Source organism: Mobula hypostoma, chromosome 12, assembly GCF_963921235.1.
Source record: "Mobula hypostoma chromosome 12, sMobHyp1.1, whole genome shotgun sequence".
NCBI classification, from domain to species: Eukaryota; Metazoa; Chordata; class Chondrichthyes; order Myliobatiformes; family Myliobatidae; genus Mobula; species Mobula hypostoma.
This window is the reverse complement of record NC_086108.1, coordinates 74,133,396-74,152,084: the sequence shown is the minus strand read 5'-3', so window position 1 is coordinate 74,152,084 and position 18,689 is coordinate 74,133,396. Positions and strand designations below refer to the sequence as shown.

General features: G+C 41.7%; 1 protein-coding gene across 2 annotated transcripts in view; it reads right to left on the bottom strand.

Annotated features, from left to right (window-relative positions):
* Positions 1-16,993, bottom strand: part of LOC134354917 (riboflavin-binding protein-like) — a 35,988-nt gene extending 18,995 nt beyond the window's left edge. Inside the window, exons 1-3 of one of the 2 annotated variants that reach the window (XM_063064399.1) lie at positions 16,865-16,993; positions 15,314-15,475; positions 10,575-10,674 (exon numbers count right to left, since the gene is read on the bottom strand). In XM_063064399.1, the coding sequence (XP_062920469.1) occupies positions 10,575-10,674; positions 15,314-15,464 (251 nt within the window). In that variant the 5' untranslated portion in view covers positions 15,465-15,475; positions 16,865-16,993. Of the gene's footprint in view, positions 1-10,574; positions 10,675-15,313; positions 15,476-16,570; positions 16,596-16,864 lie in introns of those variants that run through there. The other variant, XM_063064398.1, reaches the window with a different exon arrangement.
* Between the last annotated feature and the right edge of the window lie 1,696 nt (positions 16,994-18,689).

The window sequence follows — 18,689 nt, the reverse complement described above, 5'->3', positions numbered from 1 at the left end:
GAAGAAATGTGAGCAGATCTCATCTTTTTTCATGCAATCCCAAAATCTGAGATGCAAAGGGACTTGGGAGTCCTTGTGCAGAACACCCTAAAGGTTAACTTGCAGGTCGAGTTGGTGATGAGAAAGACAAATGCAATGTTAGCATTAATTTCAAAATGTCTAGAATTCGAGAGCAGGGATGTGATGCTGAGGCCTCACCTTGAGTATTGTGAACAGTTTTGGCCTCCTTATCTTAGAAGAGATGTACTGGCATTGGAGAGGGTCCAGAGGAGGTTCACAAGGATGATTCCAGGAATGAAAGCGTTATCATACCAGGAATGTGAGATGGCTCTGGGTCTGTACTCACTGGAGTTTTGAAGGGTGAGGTGGCTCGATGGGCTAAATAGCCTAATTCTGCTCCTATGTCTTATGGTCTTATGGCTCGTTGGAGCAACTTGTTGTAAAGCCCACGAGGGGATCAGCTGTTCTGGATTGGGTGTTAGTGCAATGAACTGGATTTGATTAGAGAGCTTAAGGTAAAGGAACTCTTAAGAGGCAGTGATCATAATAATAGAATTCAGCCTGCAGTTTAAGAGGGTGAAGCTTAAGTCAGATGTATCAATATTACAGTGGGGTAAAAGGAAGTAAAGAAGCACAAGAGAGGAGCTGGCTAAAGTTGATTGGAACACAACACTATCAGGGATGACGGGAGAGCAGCAGTGGCTGGAGTTTCTGGGAGCAATTGGAAGGATAGATGCATCTCAAAGAAGAATTATTCTAAAGGCACTATGACACGATCAAGGTGGACAAGGGAAATCAAAGCAAACATAAAAACAAAAGACAGGGCAAATAATCATCATCACTTTGTGCTGTGTCAATATGACATAGGTGATTATTGTCCCATGACCATGATTGCTCTTGGCAAATTTTTCTACAGAAGTGGTTTGCCATTGCCTTCTTTCGGGCATATAATAGACAAAAAATTTGTGGGGTGTTAGAGGATTGGGAAGCTTTTAGAAACCAACAGAAGGCAACTAAAAAGCCACAAGGAGTGAAAAAATGAAATATGAAGGTAAGCTTGCCAATAAGTTCAAAGAGGATATAAAAGTTTTTTTCAGATATATGAAAAGGAAAAGAGAGGTGAGAGTAGATATTGGGCTGCTTGACAATGACACTGGAGAGCTAGTAATGGGGGACAAGGAAATGGTGGACAAACTGAATAAGTATTTTCCATCAGTCTTCACTGTGGAAGACACTAGCAGTCTCTGCTGTATGTCCGACAGCATCGGGGTAGAAGTGAGTGCAACTGCTATTACTAGGGAGAACATGCTTGGAAAGCTGTAAGGTCTGAAGGCAAGTCAGCTAGAGATGGACTACACACGAATGTTCTGAAAGAGGTACCTGAAGAGATTATGGAGGCATTAGGAATGAATTTTCAAGAATCACTTGATTCTGACATGGTTCCAGAAGACTGGAAATAGCAAATGTCACCCCACTCTTCAAAAGGGAGGGAAGCAGAAGAAAGTAAATTATAGGCCTGTTAGCCTGATCTCAGTGGATGGGAGGATCTTAGAGTCGATTTTTAAGGATGAGGTTTTGGGGTACTTGGAGGCACATGATAAAATGGCTAAAGTCAGCAGGGTTTCTTTAAGGGAAAACCTTGCCTGATTAATCTGTGGAAATTCTTTGAGGAAATTGCAAGCAGGACAGACCAAGGAGAATTGGTGAATCTTGTGTACAGTACTTGTATTTTCAAAAGGCCTTTGACAAGGTGCTACACATGAGGCTGCTTCGCAAGACAAGAACCTATCATATTAGAGGAAAGATATTAGCATGGATGATTGGTAGGGGGCAACGAGTGTGAATAAAGGGGTCCTTTTCTCTTTTGCTGCCAGTGACTAATGTGTTCTGCAGGGGTTGGTATTGGAAGAACTGCTTATGATGTTGTATGTCACTGATTTGAATGATGGAATTGATACATTGCGACCAAGTTTGCAGATAATACAAAGATAGGTGGAAGGGCAGGTAGTGTTGAAGAAGTAGAGAGGCTGCAGAAGGACTTAGACAGATTAGGAGAATGGGCAAAGAGGGACAGATGGAATACAGTGTAGGAAAATGTATGGCCATGCGTTTTGGTGAAAGGAATAAAAGCGTAGACTATTTTCTAAATAGGGAGAAAATTTAAAAATCCGAGGTGCAAAGGGACTTCGGAGTCCTTGTACAATGATTCCCTAAAGGTTAACTTGCAAGTTGAATCAGTGGTAAGGAAGGCAAATGCAATTTTAGCATTCATTTCAGGAGGACTGGAATATCAAAAATTGAAGGATGTATCGTTGAGGCTTTATAAAGCACTAGTGAGGTCTCATGGAGTATTGTGAGCTGTTTTAGGCCCATTATCTAAGAAAGGATGTGCTGACATTGAAGAAGGTTCAAAGAAGGTTCACAAAAATGATTCCATGGTTGAATGACCTATCATCTGAGGAGCATTTGATGGCTCTGGGCCTGTACTTGCTGGAATTTAGAAGAATGAGGGGGGAAATCTCATTAAAACCCATCAAATGTTGAAAGGCCTAGATAGAGTGAATGTGGAGAGGATGTTTCCTTTAGAGGGGGAGTCTAGGACTAGAGGGCACAAAACCTCAGAATAGGGGGATGTCCATTTAGAATGGAGGTGAAGAAAGAGTGGTGAATCTGTGAAATTCATAGCCACAGGCAGCTGTGGAGGCCAGGTTATTGGGTGTATTTAAGGCGGATGATAGATTCTTGATGTCAGGGTATGAAAGTTTATGGGGAGAAGGCAGGAGAATGGGGTTGAGAGGGAAATGGATCAGCCATGATTAAATGGCGTAGCAGATTCAATGGGCCAAATGGCCTAATTCTGCTCCAATGCCTTATGGTCTTATCATCTTATGTTCTCCTTGGGTGCTTCCTACCAGTGAACAGGGGAATAAAGGTTTCAAGGTTCTCCAGCCTGCGTGTTCCCTCTCTAGTTCCTTAATGTTCTCCGGGGTCAGCAGCTAAATGTTCACCTTTCATGTCCCCCTCTCTGCCTTCTGGTCCTCCCGTGGGTGACAGGAGGTTTGGAGGAGGCAGTGGTCAGATGTGGCGTGATGTCGGTGGATCTGACCATGATGGGCTCTGATACAAAGAGGACATCGATCTGAGAGCAGGCTGAGCCATCCAATTGTCACCAGGTGGGCTGTGGCTGTGCTCACCTGCAGTGGTAGTGAAGGCTCGGGTATTTTAATCGTTTCCATCAGGAACCTGGAGGTGCTGTTCAGCCTGCTGTCACCACTACCAGATCGTCCAGCCGTATCGATGATGCAGTTGAAATTATCGGCCAGAATGACCAGCTGGCACATTGCCAACAGTGATGGGAGCTGCTCAAGGACAGCCAGTTGCTCGCTCTGTCTTGGTGAGATGTACACATAAATTAGATGGGGCAGACTGTTGTGGTACATTATGTCTGCCACAGGGAGGCGCCCCTAACCACCTCTTTAACTTGAGTGATTGAGAAGTTGCCTCCCCCTAGCAAAATCCCCAGGCCAGAAGTACGACAATCATTACACCCGACCATAGGCCACCACGACAACCCTCACTCCTGTCAGAAAGTCACATTGGCCTTGACCTTGGCCAGGTACTGTATGGTACATGGAACTGCTCTCTTTACACTGCACATATTCCAAGATGCCAGTTTTAAATCCACGATTAGCTGTCGAAGCACAATTCTTATCCTGGTCACTCAGCCTGAGCTGTCATGCCTTGGTGAACTGTTGGACATTTTGTGGGGTCAGGTGCTGACGATAATCCTCACACTGGTGTGGCGATGCTGGCGGTGAGACTGGGGGAAGGTTGGTTGCTGCTTCTCCTCTAACATCCCGCACTGGTCAACCAATACCCTTCCACCTTTGAGCTGGGGTGCACAGGACACTGGTCCGCTCCCAGACTGCTGGAGCTGGGAGGTGGTGGCTCCTGCGCTGCTCCCGTTCTCCTAGAGCGGGGCCGAAAGACCGCTGTGCGACTCCCAGTTTCCCAGAGCCAGTGATGACTGGGCACCATGCTGATCCCAGTCTCCTGGAGCTGGGGGCTTATGCCCTCTGTGCTGCCCCAGTCTCCCTGAGCTGGGCGGTGTCAGCAGTACATCTATATTTCCCCTTCATGCCTTTTCCTCTCCCGTTTGGTGCTTCCTCTGCCTGTGTCACCAATTTCTCGCCCTCGCTTCATCATCTGACAAGGAGAGGTTGCTGGCATTAGTTTGCTGCTCTGCTCTTTTTTCCCCGTTCCTTTTATTTCCATCAACCCGTTGTCCCTTGGGTGGTGACTTCAGAGATTCTTCACCTGCCGCCATTCCTCTTTTTGCCCCTCTGCCCTCCCCTCCTCCATGGACTCCTTCTCATCTTGCCAGGGGCTTTCCGGTGGGGGCTTTGGGAGCTCAAGGTGATCAGCCTTTCTTCGGTCACAGTCTGTATCTTAGTGCTGGCCGTGGCCTCTGTGCTGATGGGTAGGCTCGTCGGCGTTTGCCTGAGCATTATCATTGCCAGCTCCCTCTCTCGTTGCCTATGTGTGGGGTATCTTGGGCAGGCTTTGTCGAGGTGACCCACCTCTCCACAGAGCTTGCAGCATTTGCTCTCCTTCCTGTTTGCAGATCACTGCAATGCATTGGGGGTGACATGCTAGACCTTTTCCAGTCATGGCATACCCTGGGTTCACCAGCTTTCCAAAGGTTTCAAAGGTACATTTAATGTCAAGGAAATGTATACTGTATGCTTTTTCTTCGCAACCATCCACAAAAACAGAGGAGTGCCCCAAAGGATGGATGACAGTTAATGTTAGAATCCCAAAGTCCTCCCCAGCTTTAACCCCCCACGCGTAAGCAGCAGCAAATTAAAGATCCCCTCCCCCACCCACAAAAAGTGCATCGGTACCCCCACCGAACACTCAAGCATGCAGCAAAGCATCAATAAAGACACAGACTTGCAGTACCCCAAAGACTACTCGTTCACCCAGTAATTCGACATACCACAAGCTCGCTCTCTCCCTAATAAGGGAAAAAGAGGTATCTCCGTTTCACAGCGAGAGGAGAGACATAACAAACAACTCGCCGATTTAAGATGTTAAAAATCCATTGTGTCACATTTTCTGAGCTCTGTGCCCAAAGAACTCGGGTCTCTGGGCACACAGCCAGCGGCCAGCTCGCTGCTTTTGATCTTCCATCTCCTACGACACACTGATTCCCTGCAGAGGCACCGATCTCGAGTCTGCATGCCTTCAGAGCCATGAAATCCCGGAACTCCAAAGGCGAGCTAATCTTCTAGGCTGTGTCCTTGGCATATCGAATAACAGCTAGTCGTGAGACACCGAGAGTGGGTCCCATTCCTGCAAAGAACCGAAGTCAGCGTGTAACTCCAGGTCAGCATCTTCAAAAGAGCCCTGAAAGGGAAAAATAAGGATATTAAAGATAGAAATAGAGCTGTTTCTGAAGGTGCAAGCAAAGGAGTTGCCGTTATGCGCCGTTGTCTCTTTAGCTCCACCGCAGTTCTTTCTGATGGCGAAGACTTTAGGAGGGTGGATGTTGGAGCTATTCGAATCTGCCCTCAGTTTGACCTTCATCTGGAATTTGCTTGTCTAGATCCCGAACATATCCTTAATGTCCACGCAGTTTTCTGCACACTCAATGAAACAGGCAAGGAAGGTGAGGACATCCACAACGGGTATATGTGGATTGAACATGGGCACTGTGACCAGATACTCCTTCTAGCTGGGGAATGATGAATACTGGCTGCACCTTCAGCAATAACAGCTGTGTTTTGTTCCCCTTCCATCAAAAATCCTTGTCAAAGGGCTTATGAAAATCCAAGTAAACAACATCCATAGACAAATGGCAAGATGGCACCACTGACCAATAGTGACATCTTGCAGACAGCTTGTAAAACTTCAGGATACTCTTCTTCTGCTGAACTGCGATTAATTGCCGCCTGTCATTTCCCTTTTAAGAATATATTTTTGGGCTGACTGAACGATCTGGTGCTTCTGCAGTCTGCTGGGGGATTGGGTATAGATGAGATTCTGTGTTGATTCCTAATGGCGGAACACAAACCCGTGGTTGGCTCCATTACTCCACACTGATTAAAGCATCAAGCAAGATAAAGTTATCAAGGACACGAGCGGAAAATGAACAGATATTCAGCGCCGTCTGCCTGTGTTTGACTGGTCTCTCTCGCACTGCTGGCGGGTGGAACATGCAGCCGTGTTGGGTCCCATGCTGCTGGGTTTGGGAGCGGCTGCTGCCTGCAACCATTGGTCTTATGAATGTGCTCCACAGTTGTGGACTTGCTTCAGGGATTCTGCAGTTCATGGTCCTTGTACTTTTTGTAAACTTTTTGTTTAAATATTTGTACAATTTAACATGGGCACCAGTGCTGAACTAACTCTGCAGCTATGGCATGCAGCCAATGGCACAGTGCTGAGGACTCACCTTTGGGGTATTGCTTACTTTGTATTGTTTGCGTGATTTGTTCTTTTTTCACACTTTGGGTGTTTGATGGTCTTTGAATGTGTTTTTTTTCTTTGAATGTGTTCTATTGTGTTTTTTTGTTTTGTGGTTGTCTGCAAGAAGACAAATCTCAAGACTGTATAGTGTATGCATACTTTGAACTTTGGCTTTCCTTTGTCTATCCTGCCTGTCATTTCCTCAAAGAATTCCAACAGGCAAGATTTTCCTTTAAGGAAACTATGCAGACTTTGGCATACTTTATCATGTGACTCCCAATATCCCAAGACCTCATAGTTAAAAATGGACTCCAGCACTTTGCCAACCTTTTAAGTCAGGCTAACTGGTTTATAATTTGCTGTCTTTTGCCTTCCTCCCTTCTTAAAGAGTAGAGTGACATTTGCAATTTTCCTGTCCTCTGGAATCATTCCAAAATCTAGTGATTCTTGAAACACCATTACTCATATCTCCACAATATCTTTGGCTACTGCTTTCAGAACCCTGGGGTGGAGTCCATTTGGTACAAATGATTTACCTACCTCCAGACCTTTTAGCTTCCCAAACACGTTCTCTTTAATAATAGCACTTCTGTCCCCTGACATAGCAAAGACAGGCTGATCCCACTTTCATCTTTTCTTTTCCCATGATATCATAGAAATATGGCTTAATTTCAATGCAACATTAGATATTGTTAGTATCTCAATAACAACAAGAAGCAGAAAGATGATTTACTTCAATTACAAAGCATACTGAATGGAATGCACCTGGATATCATGTAATCTTGCCTCCCTACTTCAAGAAAGATATATCTGTAATTGCTGCTTTGGAGATTGGAAAAATGAGGAGTGATTTTATTTATCCAGTAGAGCAAAGATACAAGCCCTTTGGCCCAGTAAGTCAAGGCCAACTATAGTGCCCATCCAGCGAGATCTAATTTTAGCCGTTATCCCTCTAAGCCCTGCCCCTCCATGTGCTTCCTAAATTATACGATTGTACCTGCCTACTCACTTCATCTGGCAGCTCATTCCATAGCCTCACTATCTTCTGTGTGAAAATGTTGCCCCTCAAATCCCTATAAAATCTTTTCCCTCTCACCCTCAGTCTATGTCCCCTATTTTGGACTCCCCTACCCTGGAGAGATCTGTTACTGCCCAACTTATCTACATCTTTCCTAATTTTAAACGGTTCCATAAGGTTACCCCTCATTCCTAGCATTGAAATGTATGAAATAGTGGGGCAGAATAGTGATTTCACTAATTGAAGAATCCAGAATGGAGGGACATATGAAACAGTTGTTTAAAATAGAGGTGCATGGGAACATACACGTGTAGAGGATACTGAATCTCTAGAAAGCTCTACCCCAGAGATTTCTGGAGGCTAACTAACTGGGGGTAAAAATAAATAAACCAGCAGATGCCAGAAATATAAAAAAATCATAAAATGCTGGAAATACTCAGGAACTCATGCCACAAGAGTCAAGTTGGAGTCCCTTTACCAAAAAAAGAAGGAAAAAGGAACTTGCAGAGCTGCAGGGATGGTGTGGAAGGGTGGATGTGTCCAATAAATTGAAACTGGGATGCCCATGGTGAAAGGTTGCAATAGGTCTTTATTCCTTGGAACATAGGAGAATAATGGCATAATTAAAGTGCTTAAATTTATGAGAGGCATAGATAAGGTGGATGGTAACAGACTTTACCCTCAGGGTAGGACAATCCAAAACAATGGGATATAGATTTAGGGTTAATGAGCTTAATGAGGACCTGAGGGGCAACTTTTCATGAAGAGGATGCTGAGTATGATTGAGGCAGGTAGAATAGTATAATTTAAGGAGCATTCGGATAGGTACATGGAGGAGAGGGCCTTGGAGAGATAAGCACAGATTGCAGAAAATGGGGACGAGCTCGGGAGACAATGTAGACAGCATAGACTAAATGGACTGAAGGGCTCTTATCTGTGCTGCATTGCTCTATGACTCTCTCTGGTTCATGAATAAATGGCAGCAATTGAAAGGGAAGAGCATAGATAAAAAACACTATAAAAAAAGAATATGGGATTTGTAAAATGCAGAAGAGGAAAACATTCCAGAAGTTGGGCATATCCTTCAGTCCCAATAGGAAAAAAAACAACCTAATCTTAAAGATGAATGTCAAATGAAGATTGAGAAATCAAGATACTTCAAACTGTAGAATTCAATTATTTAATCTGGACAAATGTGAAGATTTGCACATTGGGAGGTTAAATGTAAAAGGGAAGTATACGGTAAATGGCAGGACCCTTAGAAGCATTGATGCACTGAGGGATCTTGAGTTGCAAATTAACAGCTCTCTGAAGATGGCAACAGAACTTGACCGTGTGGTAAAGAAGGCACAGGGCATACTTCCTTTCATTGGTCAGGGGCTTGAGTATAAAAGTCAGAAAGTCATGTGGTAGCTGTACAAAACTCCTTCGGAATATTGCATGCAGTACTGGTCACCACATTACAGGAGATTGACTGTGTGAATATAGGGCAGAAATTGGTAGTAAATGCAATAAAATTGTTGAGTTTGACTTGACGGCAGGAGGTGGCACCAGTGAGGTCCACAATGTACCAGAGAAAGTGTTAAGAGAGTGGACACAGGTGAGACTGGAACAAAGACTTTTCACATATTCCATGATAAGGCAAACATAACTTGGGCACTAGCAAGAGACCAATCTACACAATTGATCTGGAGGATGAGAGTGGAGTAAAGAAGCTGCTCAATGTGAGAACAAATTCATCCAGGTGAATGCGTGGATTGGTGGAGAAGAACTGTTTGGGCTTCCCTTCAAGCAAGAAATGGTATGCTCTCAGACCATCCTGATGTGGGATGAAGATGTATAGAGATGTGCATGGAGAAGAAGAGTTTGTTGGGAAAGAGAAATGGAAACAGTCAAAACCATGCAGGGCATTAGAAGTGTCACAGATATAGTTTGAAGTATAATTGGAGGTATTTCAAGTGGAAGAAATACATTTTTGAATGATAAAGAATTAAAAGGGATGAGGAACAGGGACAAAATGGAGATGAAGTAATGGGCAGATGAAGCATGATCATATTGAATGGCAAGGCACAGTGGCTTATTCCTGCTCCTATTCACCAGATCGATTCCTGAGATATTTAGCAGGTTGGCTCGAGGTTAGAAGAACGGAAGTAATCTCCTTAGAACATGGGAGAGCTTATCAGGGTAGATTCAGGAATGATGTTTCCTAGTTACCTACAACTAGGATCACCCAGAGAAGTCTTAATCTTTGGCACTGTCTATCCAAATGTGCTGTGTAATCTGAATCTCTGAGTATATTCAAAAGAATAGATTTTTGGATAATAAGGGAATCCAAGGATATGGGGCTAGTATATTCATGATCTTATTAAATGGTTCATTTGTGTGAAAGGTGAATGGCCTAATCTCGCCTCTGTTTCTTATGTTGTTTTTTGGATACTGTCCTATCATTGTCCTTCTTAGAATTATTTCTTGACCAATACTGCATTTCTATGGATGGTTTCGTGACATTTGATATTTCAAGAGGATAAACAGCAACTCAAAGTAAAATATAATAATTTACTGCTTTTACAAACCAGCCTTTTGTGACTTCTCCTCTCCCTTAATATCACCATTGATGGCCATGTCTGAACCAACTAAATCCCACCATTCCCTTCCTCAATCCCATGTCTCTTCTCCCTTATAATTATACTCCTTTTATAGTGGGTCATTCTTCATCTGGCTCTTTCTTTCACTCTGATGAAACCTCTTTCTGGTGTTTACTCCTCTTTACATGAATGGTGCTATGTAAGTGCAAGTTATTGTCCTGAGACCAGAAAAGGCATTACATTTTGGGTAGGCAAATGAGGGATGGATGAAGGACTTTAAGGAATGCATTTTGCCTATCCAGCACCCACATCCTGGTAACAGCACACAAATTTTTAAAAATTTCAATTTCACAGTTTTCCATGTTCCAGTTTGAACTCAAAGACATTTTGCACCTGATTTAGTTAAACACATTCCAGCTTGGTATATTGAACACATCTTTTACTCAAAGAATACAACCGTTATTTCTAAATTCCTGAAAATATTGAATAAGATGTTGGTTTACCTTGGACTAAGTTGTCCACAACGGTCCCAATATGTATCACCTACGTTAGTCACTGGGCTTACAGCAAGCAGTTCAGTATAATTGGAGAAGCAGCATGCAGCTGTTGAAAGAAGGAAATTAACCTCAGTAAGGTTGTCCACTGGCTAGCCTTCTCCAAACCTTATATAAAAGAAATACCAACAACACGGAAATATTTCTGAGATTACTTAATCTGTAAAGTCTACATGTTATAAAACTCTCATGAACATCTGTATCAAAACAACATATTTTTAAAAAGGACAGAATATTACAACAGAGAGCAATGGAGTATAGATCTGGTATTCTAATGACTTCTCAATATCAGTCACCATGAGTTGAAGTAGAATGGGGTTCAGGCACCTTAGCACAACGAAGAAGATTCTGCAAATTATAGCCAGGAAACAAAGAAATAAGTTGATGAAAGAAAAGTCAAAGTTAATTTTATATTTTATATTCAATTTATACAAAGTTTGAGAAATATATGGAAAGTTTTGCACAGAAAGGCACTGTGTTTAAAGGAGAATTGGAAAGCGATTCAAGAGGTTGGACTTTTGTAAAACCAGAAAATGCTAGAAACTCCAGCAAGTCAGGCAGTGGAGAGAAAAATGGTTAATATTTTTGGGTTCTTGACCCTTTCGTGGAAAGAGAAATGAGCAAGCAAGCTCAATTCCAGAAAGGTTGGGAGGAGAGATGGATGTTAAAGGAAATTAGATATCATCAAGGAGAAGGTAGTTACAGCCTTACAGCACATTAAAAAGGGTAAATCCCAGTGCCTGACCAGGTACATCCTCGGAATTTGTGGCAGGTTAGAGAGGAAATTGCAGAACCCCTTGTGGAGATGCTTCCTTCAAAGTTAGCCACTGGGGTGAAGTCCCCAAATGTTGTTCCACTGTTTAAAATGGGTAATAAGGTCAAGCCAGGGAACTACAACCTTGTCAGCCTGATAGCAGGAGTGAGGAGGCTACCAAGGGAATTCTGAGAGACACGATCTATCAGCATTCAGATAGGCAGTCTGCTTAAGAGAAGTCGGCATGTCTTTATCCATATGAAGTCACACTTGATGAGCCTTTTAGAGTTTTATTTTAACCTCAAGGTAGAAGAGGGTAAAGCAGTGGAGGATGTCTGTTTGGAATTTAGCAAGGTCTTGCATGGCAGGCTGGTATGGATGGTTAGATCCCATGGAATCCAGGGAGAGATGGTTAGGTGGGTTCAAAATTAGCTCACAGGTAGGCAAAAGGGGATGGTGGCAGAAGGTTGCTTCTTGGAATGAGTAATTATGAGAGAAGCCAGATGGTGACAATCTTTTCCCCATGGTAGAGAAACTAGGGGACATAGACTTAGGATGAGGGGGTAAATATTTAAAAGGGTCCTGAGTGGTAATGTTTTCATTCAGGTGGTGGTAAGTATATGGAATGAGCTGCCAGAGGAAGTGGTGGAGGCCGGTATAATAATATCATTGGACAGGTAGACAAAGGGGAAGGCTCAGATGAAGGAAATTGATACGAGATGATTGAGCACCATGTTCAGTCTGGACTTGTTGGGTCAAGAAAAAGCCTGTTACCTGAGCTATAAACCTTTCTGGTTCTATGAAATACCCCTGAAGGGATGATATTCCAGAATTGCTGAGATCCTGCTGCTTGAAGTGCTAACAGGCCAACAGATTATTAAAGCGACATAAAGTGAAAGAGAAAAACAAATTGACAAGTTACAGTTGAGAAATGTAGATAGGAGCTTTGCAGAAACCTGAAGCCAGAAGGAGCACCTCAAGACTGGGTGCTTATCCTCCTGCTCTACTAGTTTTACACTTCTGACTGTGTGGTTAAGTGCAGCTCCAATGCCATATTCAAGTTTGCCGACGACACCACTGTCATTGCCCAACTCAAAGGTGGTGATGATTCAGCATACAGGAGGGATATTGAAGATGTGGCTGATTGGTGCCACAACAACAACCTCTTACTCAATGTCAGCAGGACTAAGGAGCTGATTGTTGATTTTAGGAGAAGGAAACCAGAGCCCATGAACCAGTTTTCATTGGAGGATCAGAAGTGGAGAGGGTCAGCAACTTTAAATTCCTCGCTGTTATCACTTCAGATGACCTGTCCTGGGCCCAGCATATATGTGCAATTATGAAGAAAGCATGGAAGTGCCTCTACTTCCTTAGGAGTTTACAAAGATTCGGTATGACATCTAAGACTTTAACAGTGGAGAGTATATTAACTGGATGCATAACAGCCTGGAATGGAAACACCAATATCCTTGAACGGAAAATTCTACAAAGAGTAGTGGATATAGCGCAGTCCATCACGAGTAAAGCCCTCCCCATTACTGAGTACATTTACACGCAGCATTGTCGCAGGAAAGCAGCATTAATCATCAGGGACCCCTGCCACCCAAGCCATGCTCTCTTCTCACTGCTGCCATCAGGAAGAAGGTACAGGAGCCTCAGGACTCTCACTAACAGGTTCAGGGACAGTTATTACCCCTCAGCCATCAGGCTCTTGAATGAAAGAGAATGACTTCATTCAACTTCAAATGCCCCATCATTGAAATGTTTCCACAACCTATGGACTCACCTTTAAGGACTCTTCATCTCATATTCTTGATACTTACTGCTTGCTTGCTTGCCTATTTATTTATTTATTTATCTATCTATCTATCTATCAATTAATTAATTAATTAATTAATTAATTCTTTCTTTCTTTTTGTATTTGCACAGTTTGTTGTCTTCTGCTGTCTGGTTGAATACCCAAGTTTGGCAGTCTTTCATTGATTCTATTGAGTACGCCCACAAGAAAATAAATCTCAGGGTTGTATACAGTGACACATATGTGCTTCGAACTTTAAACTTACTTTGAACTTAGAATTTTGGAAATGTCCAGTAGATTATGTGCTATCTCTGAAGAGAGAAAACTGAGTTTTATAATACAGATGTATGATCTTACAGCCGTATTGGCCAGAAAAACTAAGTTACCAATAAATTTTAAATTTGGTATCGAGTCTGGCATGCTGCAACATGTCCAGAAGTTGAGGTTCTCTTCCTCAAGCTTATATTGCGCCTCATTGGAGGATGCCACAAATAGATGGGTCATTGTGGGAATGGATGAGAGAATTGAAGAGATGGGCAATATGAAGCTCAGGGTTGCTGTTGCAGTCTGTACACAAGTGCTTTGAAATGTGGTAATGCAACTCTGTGTTTTGGTTTCTTCAATCATGAGCTCCTAATGTAATACACTTTATCAGAAGAAATGCAAGTGAATTGCAGCTTCTTCCGCAAGAACAGTTTGGGTGAATGGATGGTGGGAAAAGATTAGGTGTTGCCATTTTCTTCAGTTATCTGGCGAAGTGCCAAGAGAGGAGAGCTGTTGATAGAAATATAAAAGTGAACCAGAGAGCTGTGAAGGAAATGGTCCATTTGAGATGTTGAAAGGAGAAGGGAGCAGAAGATATTTGATAGTGCAATCTCATTGAACATGCCAGTGTCATGGTCTGGTTCATGAAGTGCACATTCCAGTTCATGGTCTGGTCTATGGTTCCTTATTCCAGGTTTTACGGTTTTCCCTTGTTCTGTTGGGTGCTCTAATTGAGACACCTGATACTCATTTTGGTCTGGCTACATAAATAGCTCCTGGGTTCAACTTCATTTGCTGGACTGTTCCCTTCCCCTTCCCCTTCCCCTTCCCCCTGAAGCCTTGCCTGCAACCTCCCCTGTGTCCTCGCCTGTATCGCTGTCAAGCTCTACCACCGGAGCAAGACCAGAGCCTTGCTGTGTCTAGATAAGGAACAGTCTTTTGTTGTTTGAAACTGTCTCTTTGCGTCCTCGCCTTTGCTAGGTAGGTCCGGCCATTTGCCACTACCTTGAGTTGGGAACTGTCTCTGTGGCCACGCCTTTGCTAAGAAGGTCCAGCCGTTTGCTGCTACCTTGAATTGGGAACTGTCTCTGTGTCCACACCTTCGCTAGGTAGGTCTGGCTGTTTGCTGCTACCTTGAGTGGAGATCTGTCTCTTGGGGTTCTGTGCATGAGTCCCGGCCCTACGTCCTGCTGCCTAGGAGGGGTCCTGACTCTGTGTTCTATGTTCCAGTTCTCCCAAGACCAAGTCCCTGTGTTCCTGTTCTGCCAAGACCAAGACTGAGTTTCGTGTCCTCATCAGTTCTGGTCCTGCGTTCTGCCCAGGAGTCTCGTGTTCTGTCCTGTATTCTCGCCTAGTCCTGTCTCCCAAGACCACGTCATGTCTTTGCCTAGTTCTGGAGTCCAAGCCCGAGTCAAGACCCAGGTTCTGGATCTTTGTCCAGTCTCTGGTTCGGAGTCTAAGCCCAGGCTCCTAGTTCCCAGTTCCTTGTCCTGGTCCTGCTTGCCTAGCCAATGTCTTAGCCCAAGTCTGTGTTCTTATTCCAGCTCTCTAGTCAAGTCCTGTTCCTTGTACTTCAGTGTCTGTGTCTTGCATTTGGGTCCACTCCCAGTGCCCCCGTTATGACAGCCAGAAGGGTAATTTGTTGCTTGCAAAAGCTGGTGGGATTAAAGATGAAGATCCTTTTTCTTACCAGGAGGGGAGGCATGAAAACAGATGTATAGGAACTAGATTGGACATGGTAGATGTGTAGGATTTATGGGTAGTTTTCTTCAATACATAACTTGTAATATGAATTTTGACCTGGTTTCCCCTTTTTTGTGATTAATGACATGACTTTACAACATTTTATCTATTACTTGCACACCAACTTACACTGAGAGAAACGTCTGCACTCCCTCATTCCTGGCTCAGGAGCAGATGTTGACTTGTGATATCTTCCTTTCAGACAATTTCCTCCATTGCAACTATTTGACAGTGACAATATTGCAATACAGATACCCAGCAAAGTTATCATTCTGATCATTGGCTTCAAACCTGCAAAAGATAGCAGAATAGACATCGACCTGTATTATTATTAGTTATTTTGTTTATTTATTGTTTGTTCAAAGTGACTTCACACAGTAGATTCATTTTGCAATGAATTTTAATTTCTTAATCACTTAAGAGTATCCTGTTTCCACGCTTAGTTTACACCAATGAACAAAAATTGATGACTACAAACTCAGATACTGGATTCATTTCACATAATCTTCCCTGTTCAAATTTAAAAATAAAAACAGAAAATGTTGTAAGTACTCAACCAGTCAGGCACCATCTGTAGAGACAAGATAATTTTTCAGCTATGACTTTTCATTGGAGTCTACAATACATTTTGTAGCTTGAATGCACTGCATCTTTGATGTGATGGCATTGAAGGGAATGGTGGCTTCAAATTGGATCACTTGTAAATAGGATCATTAAATCTGAACGACACAGTCTCCAGTTAAGAAAAGGGTTCTAAACACTTGTATCCTGGTGTTATCTCAGTAGAGGACACCAACACTTAACAAGGAATAATGCAGTGACAATCAAAAACAACACACACAAAATGCCGGAGGAACTCAGCAAGTCAGGCAGCATCTCTGGCGGGAAATGAACAACCAATGTTTCAGGCCAAGACCCTTTATCAGCATTTTGTCCGTATTGCTGAAGATTTCCAGCTTCCGCAGTTCCTCTAGTGTGTCAATAAAAAATAAGTCTGGTATTTTATGAATTGAAAGGAAATTGAACAAAATTATTTGACTTTTTAAAAAAATTCCAGATGTACAGTTTGAGAAATAAAAGATCCCTTTTCCGATGTGGTTGGCTGAGAGAAAATAGCCATTAACAAATGTTTGCATTGGAGAGTAGGTATTAGTAAAATGAGAAACAGTACAAAAATTCACATGGCTAATTTTTTTTCACACAAGGATCTATATATTTCCAGCATTCAGGAAAAAATGCAATATTTGCAGAAGAAATAATGTCACAGAGAAACAAACGGATTAGAGTAAATACAGAGGGGCTGAACAAAGAAAGAGTGATTGCAAACATGAAACAAAATAGCACACAGAGTAAACAGCAGGCAAGAAATATAAATTACTTACTTACAGAGAACCATGCCAAAATGAGGAAAAAGAGACAATCTGACTATTTAAAAACCAAATGATTAAACCTTCATAAATTAAATCTCATTTTCAAGTATTAATAATCTAAATTTTGAAAGTCTTTTCCCCTTTTTATTTTTTCCTTGTTTCTCATATCATTTTTAAGTTCAGACAGTAACTGTTCAGAAGGCTTCTATCCTCTGTCAATATACAATCGTATATTATTCAGTCTACTCTGAATAAATATAATGCAACTATAACAAACTACAAATGATTGTTACCATCGCCAATCTATTACCTGTTGGTGTGACGAAAGAATTGGAAACTCCTCTTTGTCATGTGTCAGTCACTTTTATAATGGATGAGTTGTATAATTTGTTCGCTCTCTCATTGGATGATTTGCTGAAGTGGTTGCCATTGACCATAAATGTACCTTCTGGACTTTGGATAATCTGAAATGCTAATGTCATCATTACAAGTATTGAGTAAGAGTTGGGGATAAATAGTTCACCACTTTATTTGAAGTAGATAAACAGTTTGTCTCTTGCTTAATTCAAATGTATGAGAAATTTTCTCAATGTTTGATGAGAAACTCAATTCCATGTCATAAAATATACTGCAATGTCTTAAAGCCATGTTCAAATTGACTTTCAACCCTTTTGATCTGTCAAACATTCATATAAGATTTTTAGTCGATCAGAGTTCAGCAATCTGAGTTATTTTGCAACACGTCTCCTCCCTTCCAAATTTAAATGCACAGTTAGGTAATCAGATATTATCTGAGACATGTTTGGTGAATTCTAGCATGTGACACAGACAATTCTGGGCCCAATTCCTTTTTCAGGAGCTTAAGTACAAAGATCAAACAGACAGTTTAGTACAGGTTAGAGAAAATGTGCTATCAGGAGTGCCATATTTCAGATGATTTATATAGCAACTGCCCTGCTAATAGAAAGTACCATTTGGGTCACTGAAGAGGAGTTAACAGCAGTACTGGGTAAACATTAACCTTTTAATCAACACCAATAATAAACTGTTTATGTGGCCATTATTATATTGATGTTTGTGGAAAGTGGTTGAATGTAAATTGACTTCTGCTCTTCTAATCATAGAGAAGTTTCCACACTTCAAAAATTATTTTATGCATACAGATCATTTTGCTTGCCAAAAGCCCTATATAAATGCAAGGCATTGTTCCATTTTTCTAGTTGATATGAAAAGTGGCTTAATGGTAACATTTTCACTATCATTCAGAAGTTGATGGACTAAAGCCACTACTTCATTTTGGTTCCTCAGGAGTGAGGAGAGAACTACTCATGCAAAGGACCTTGATGAAAAATTTACCAACATTTAAGCATATTCTCTGTTAAGTTTTGTAACTTCAATTGAAAGGAAGATATAGGAGTCTAACATTGTGTTTACTTCAAGCGAGACATGCATGTATCACGTGGTAGCATGATGATATATGCAATTCACATGTTTTTACATGTAGATTATAATAAATTATTTAAACAAACAAGTATGCTTTATCAAACAATATATACATATATACAAGATTCCCGAAATACTACTGAAGTACTAAATACATAACTCCTCCCTGCTTAGCTTTATCAAACAATATATACATATATACAAGATTCCCGAAATACTACTGAAGTACTAAATACATAACTCCTCCCTGCTTAGCTTTAAACTCCAACTCAAGAGAGACTGCATCTCACAGTATACTACATAATACAATTACTATACACAAACATCACAGCATAGTACACTTTAAATTTTCCCATTCAGGTCTAAAGATTTAATCACTATGTAGGCTTTCTTACACTTTTGGGATATCATTCTCACGGGAGTTATCTGTTCTCCAGTCTAAGATTTTAGTTGGATATCTTCAGGCTTCAGTTTAGTATTTTTGAAATACTGTTCAAACTCATTTTCTGGAATGACTGAAACAGCTGAACCGATGTCCAATTCCATTTCAATTAATTTGCTGTTCACTTCTGGTGTAAGCCATATTGTTTGTCTTATTAATTTTCACACTGTAAATCTCAAGGATATGCAGTCCTCTGTCATTTTTATCATGATCAGTTTTTTCATCAACAGTGTACAGATTAGTGCTCTTT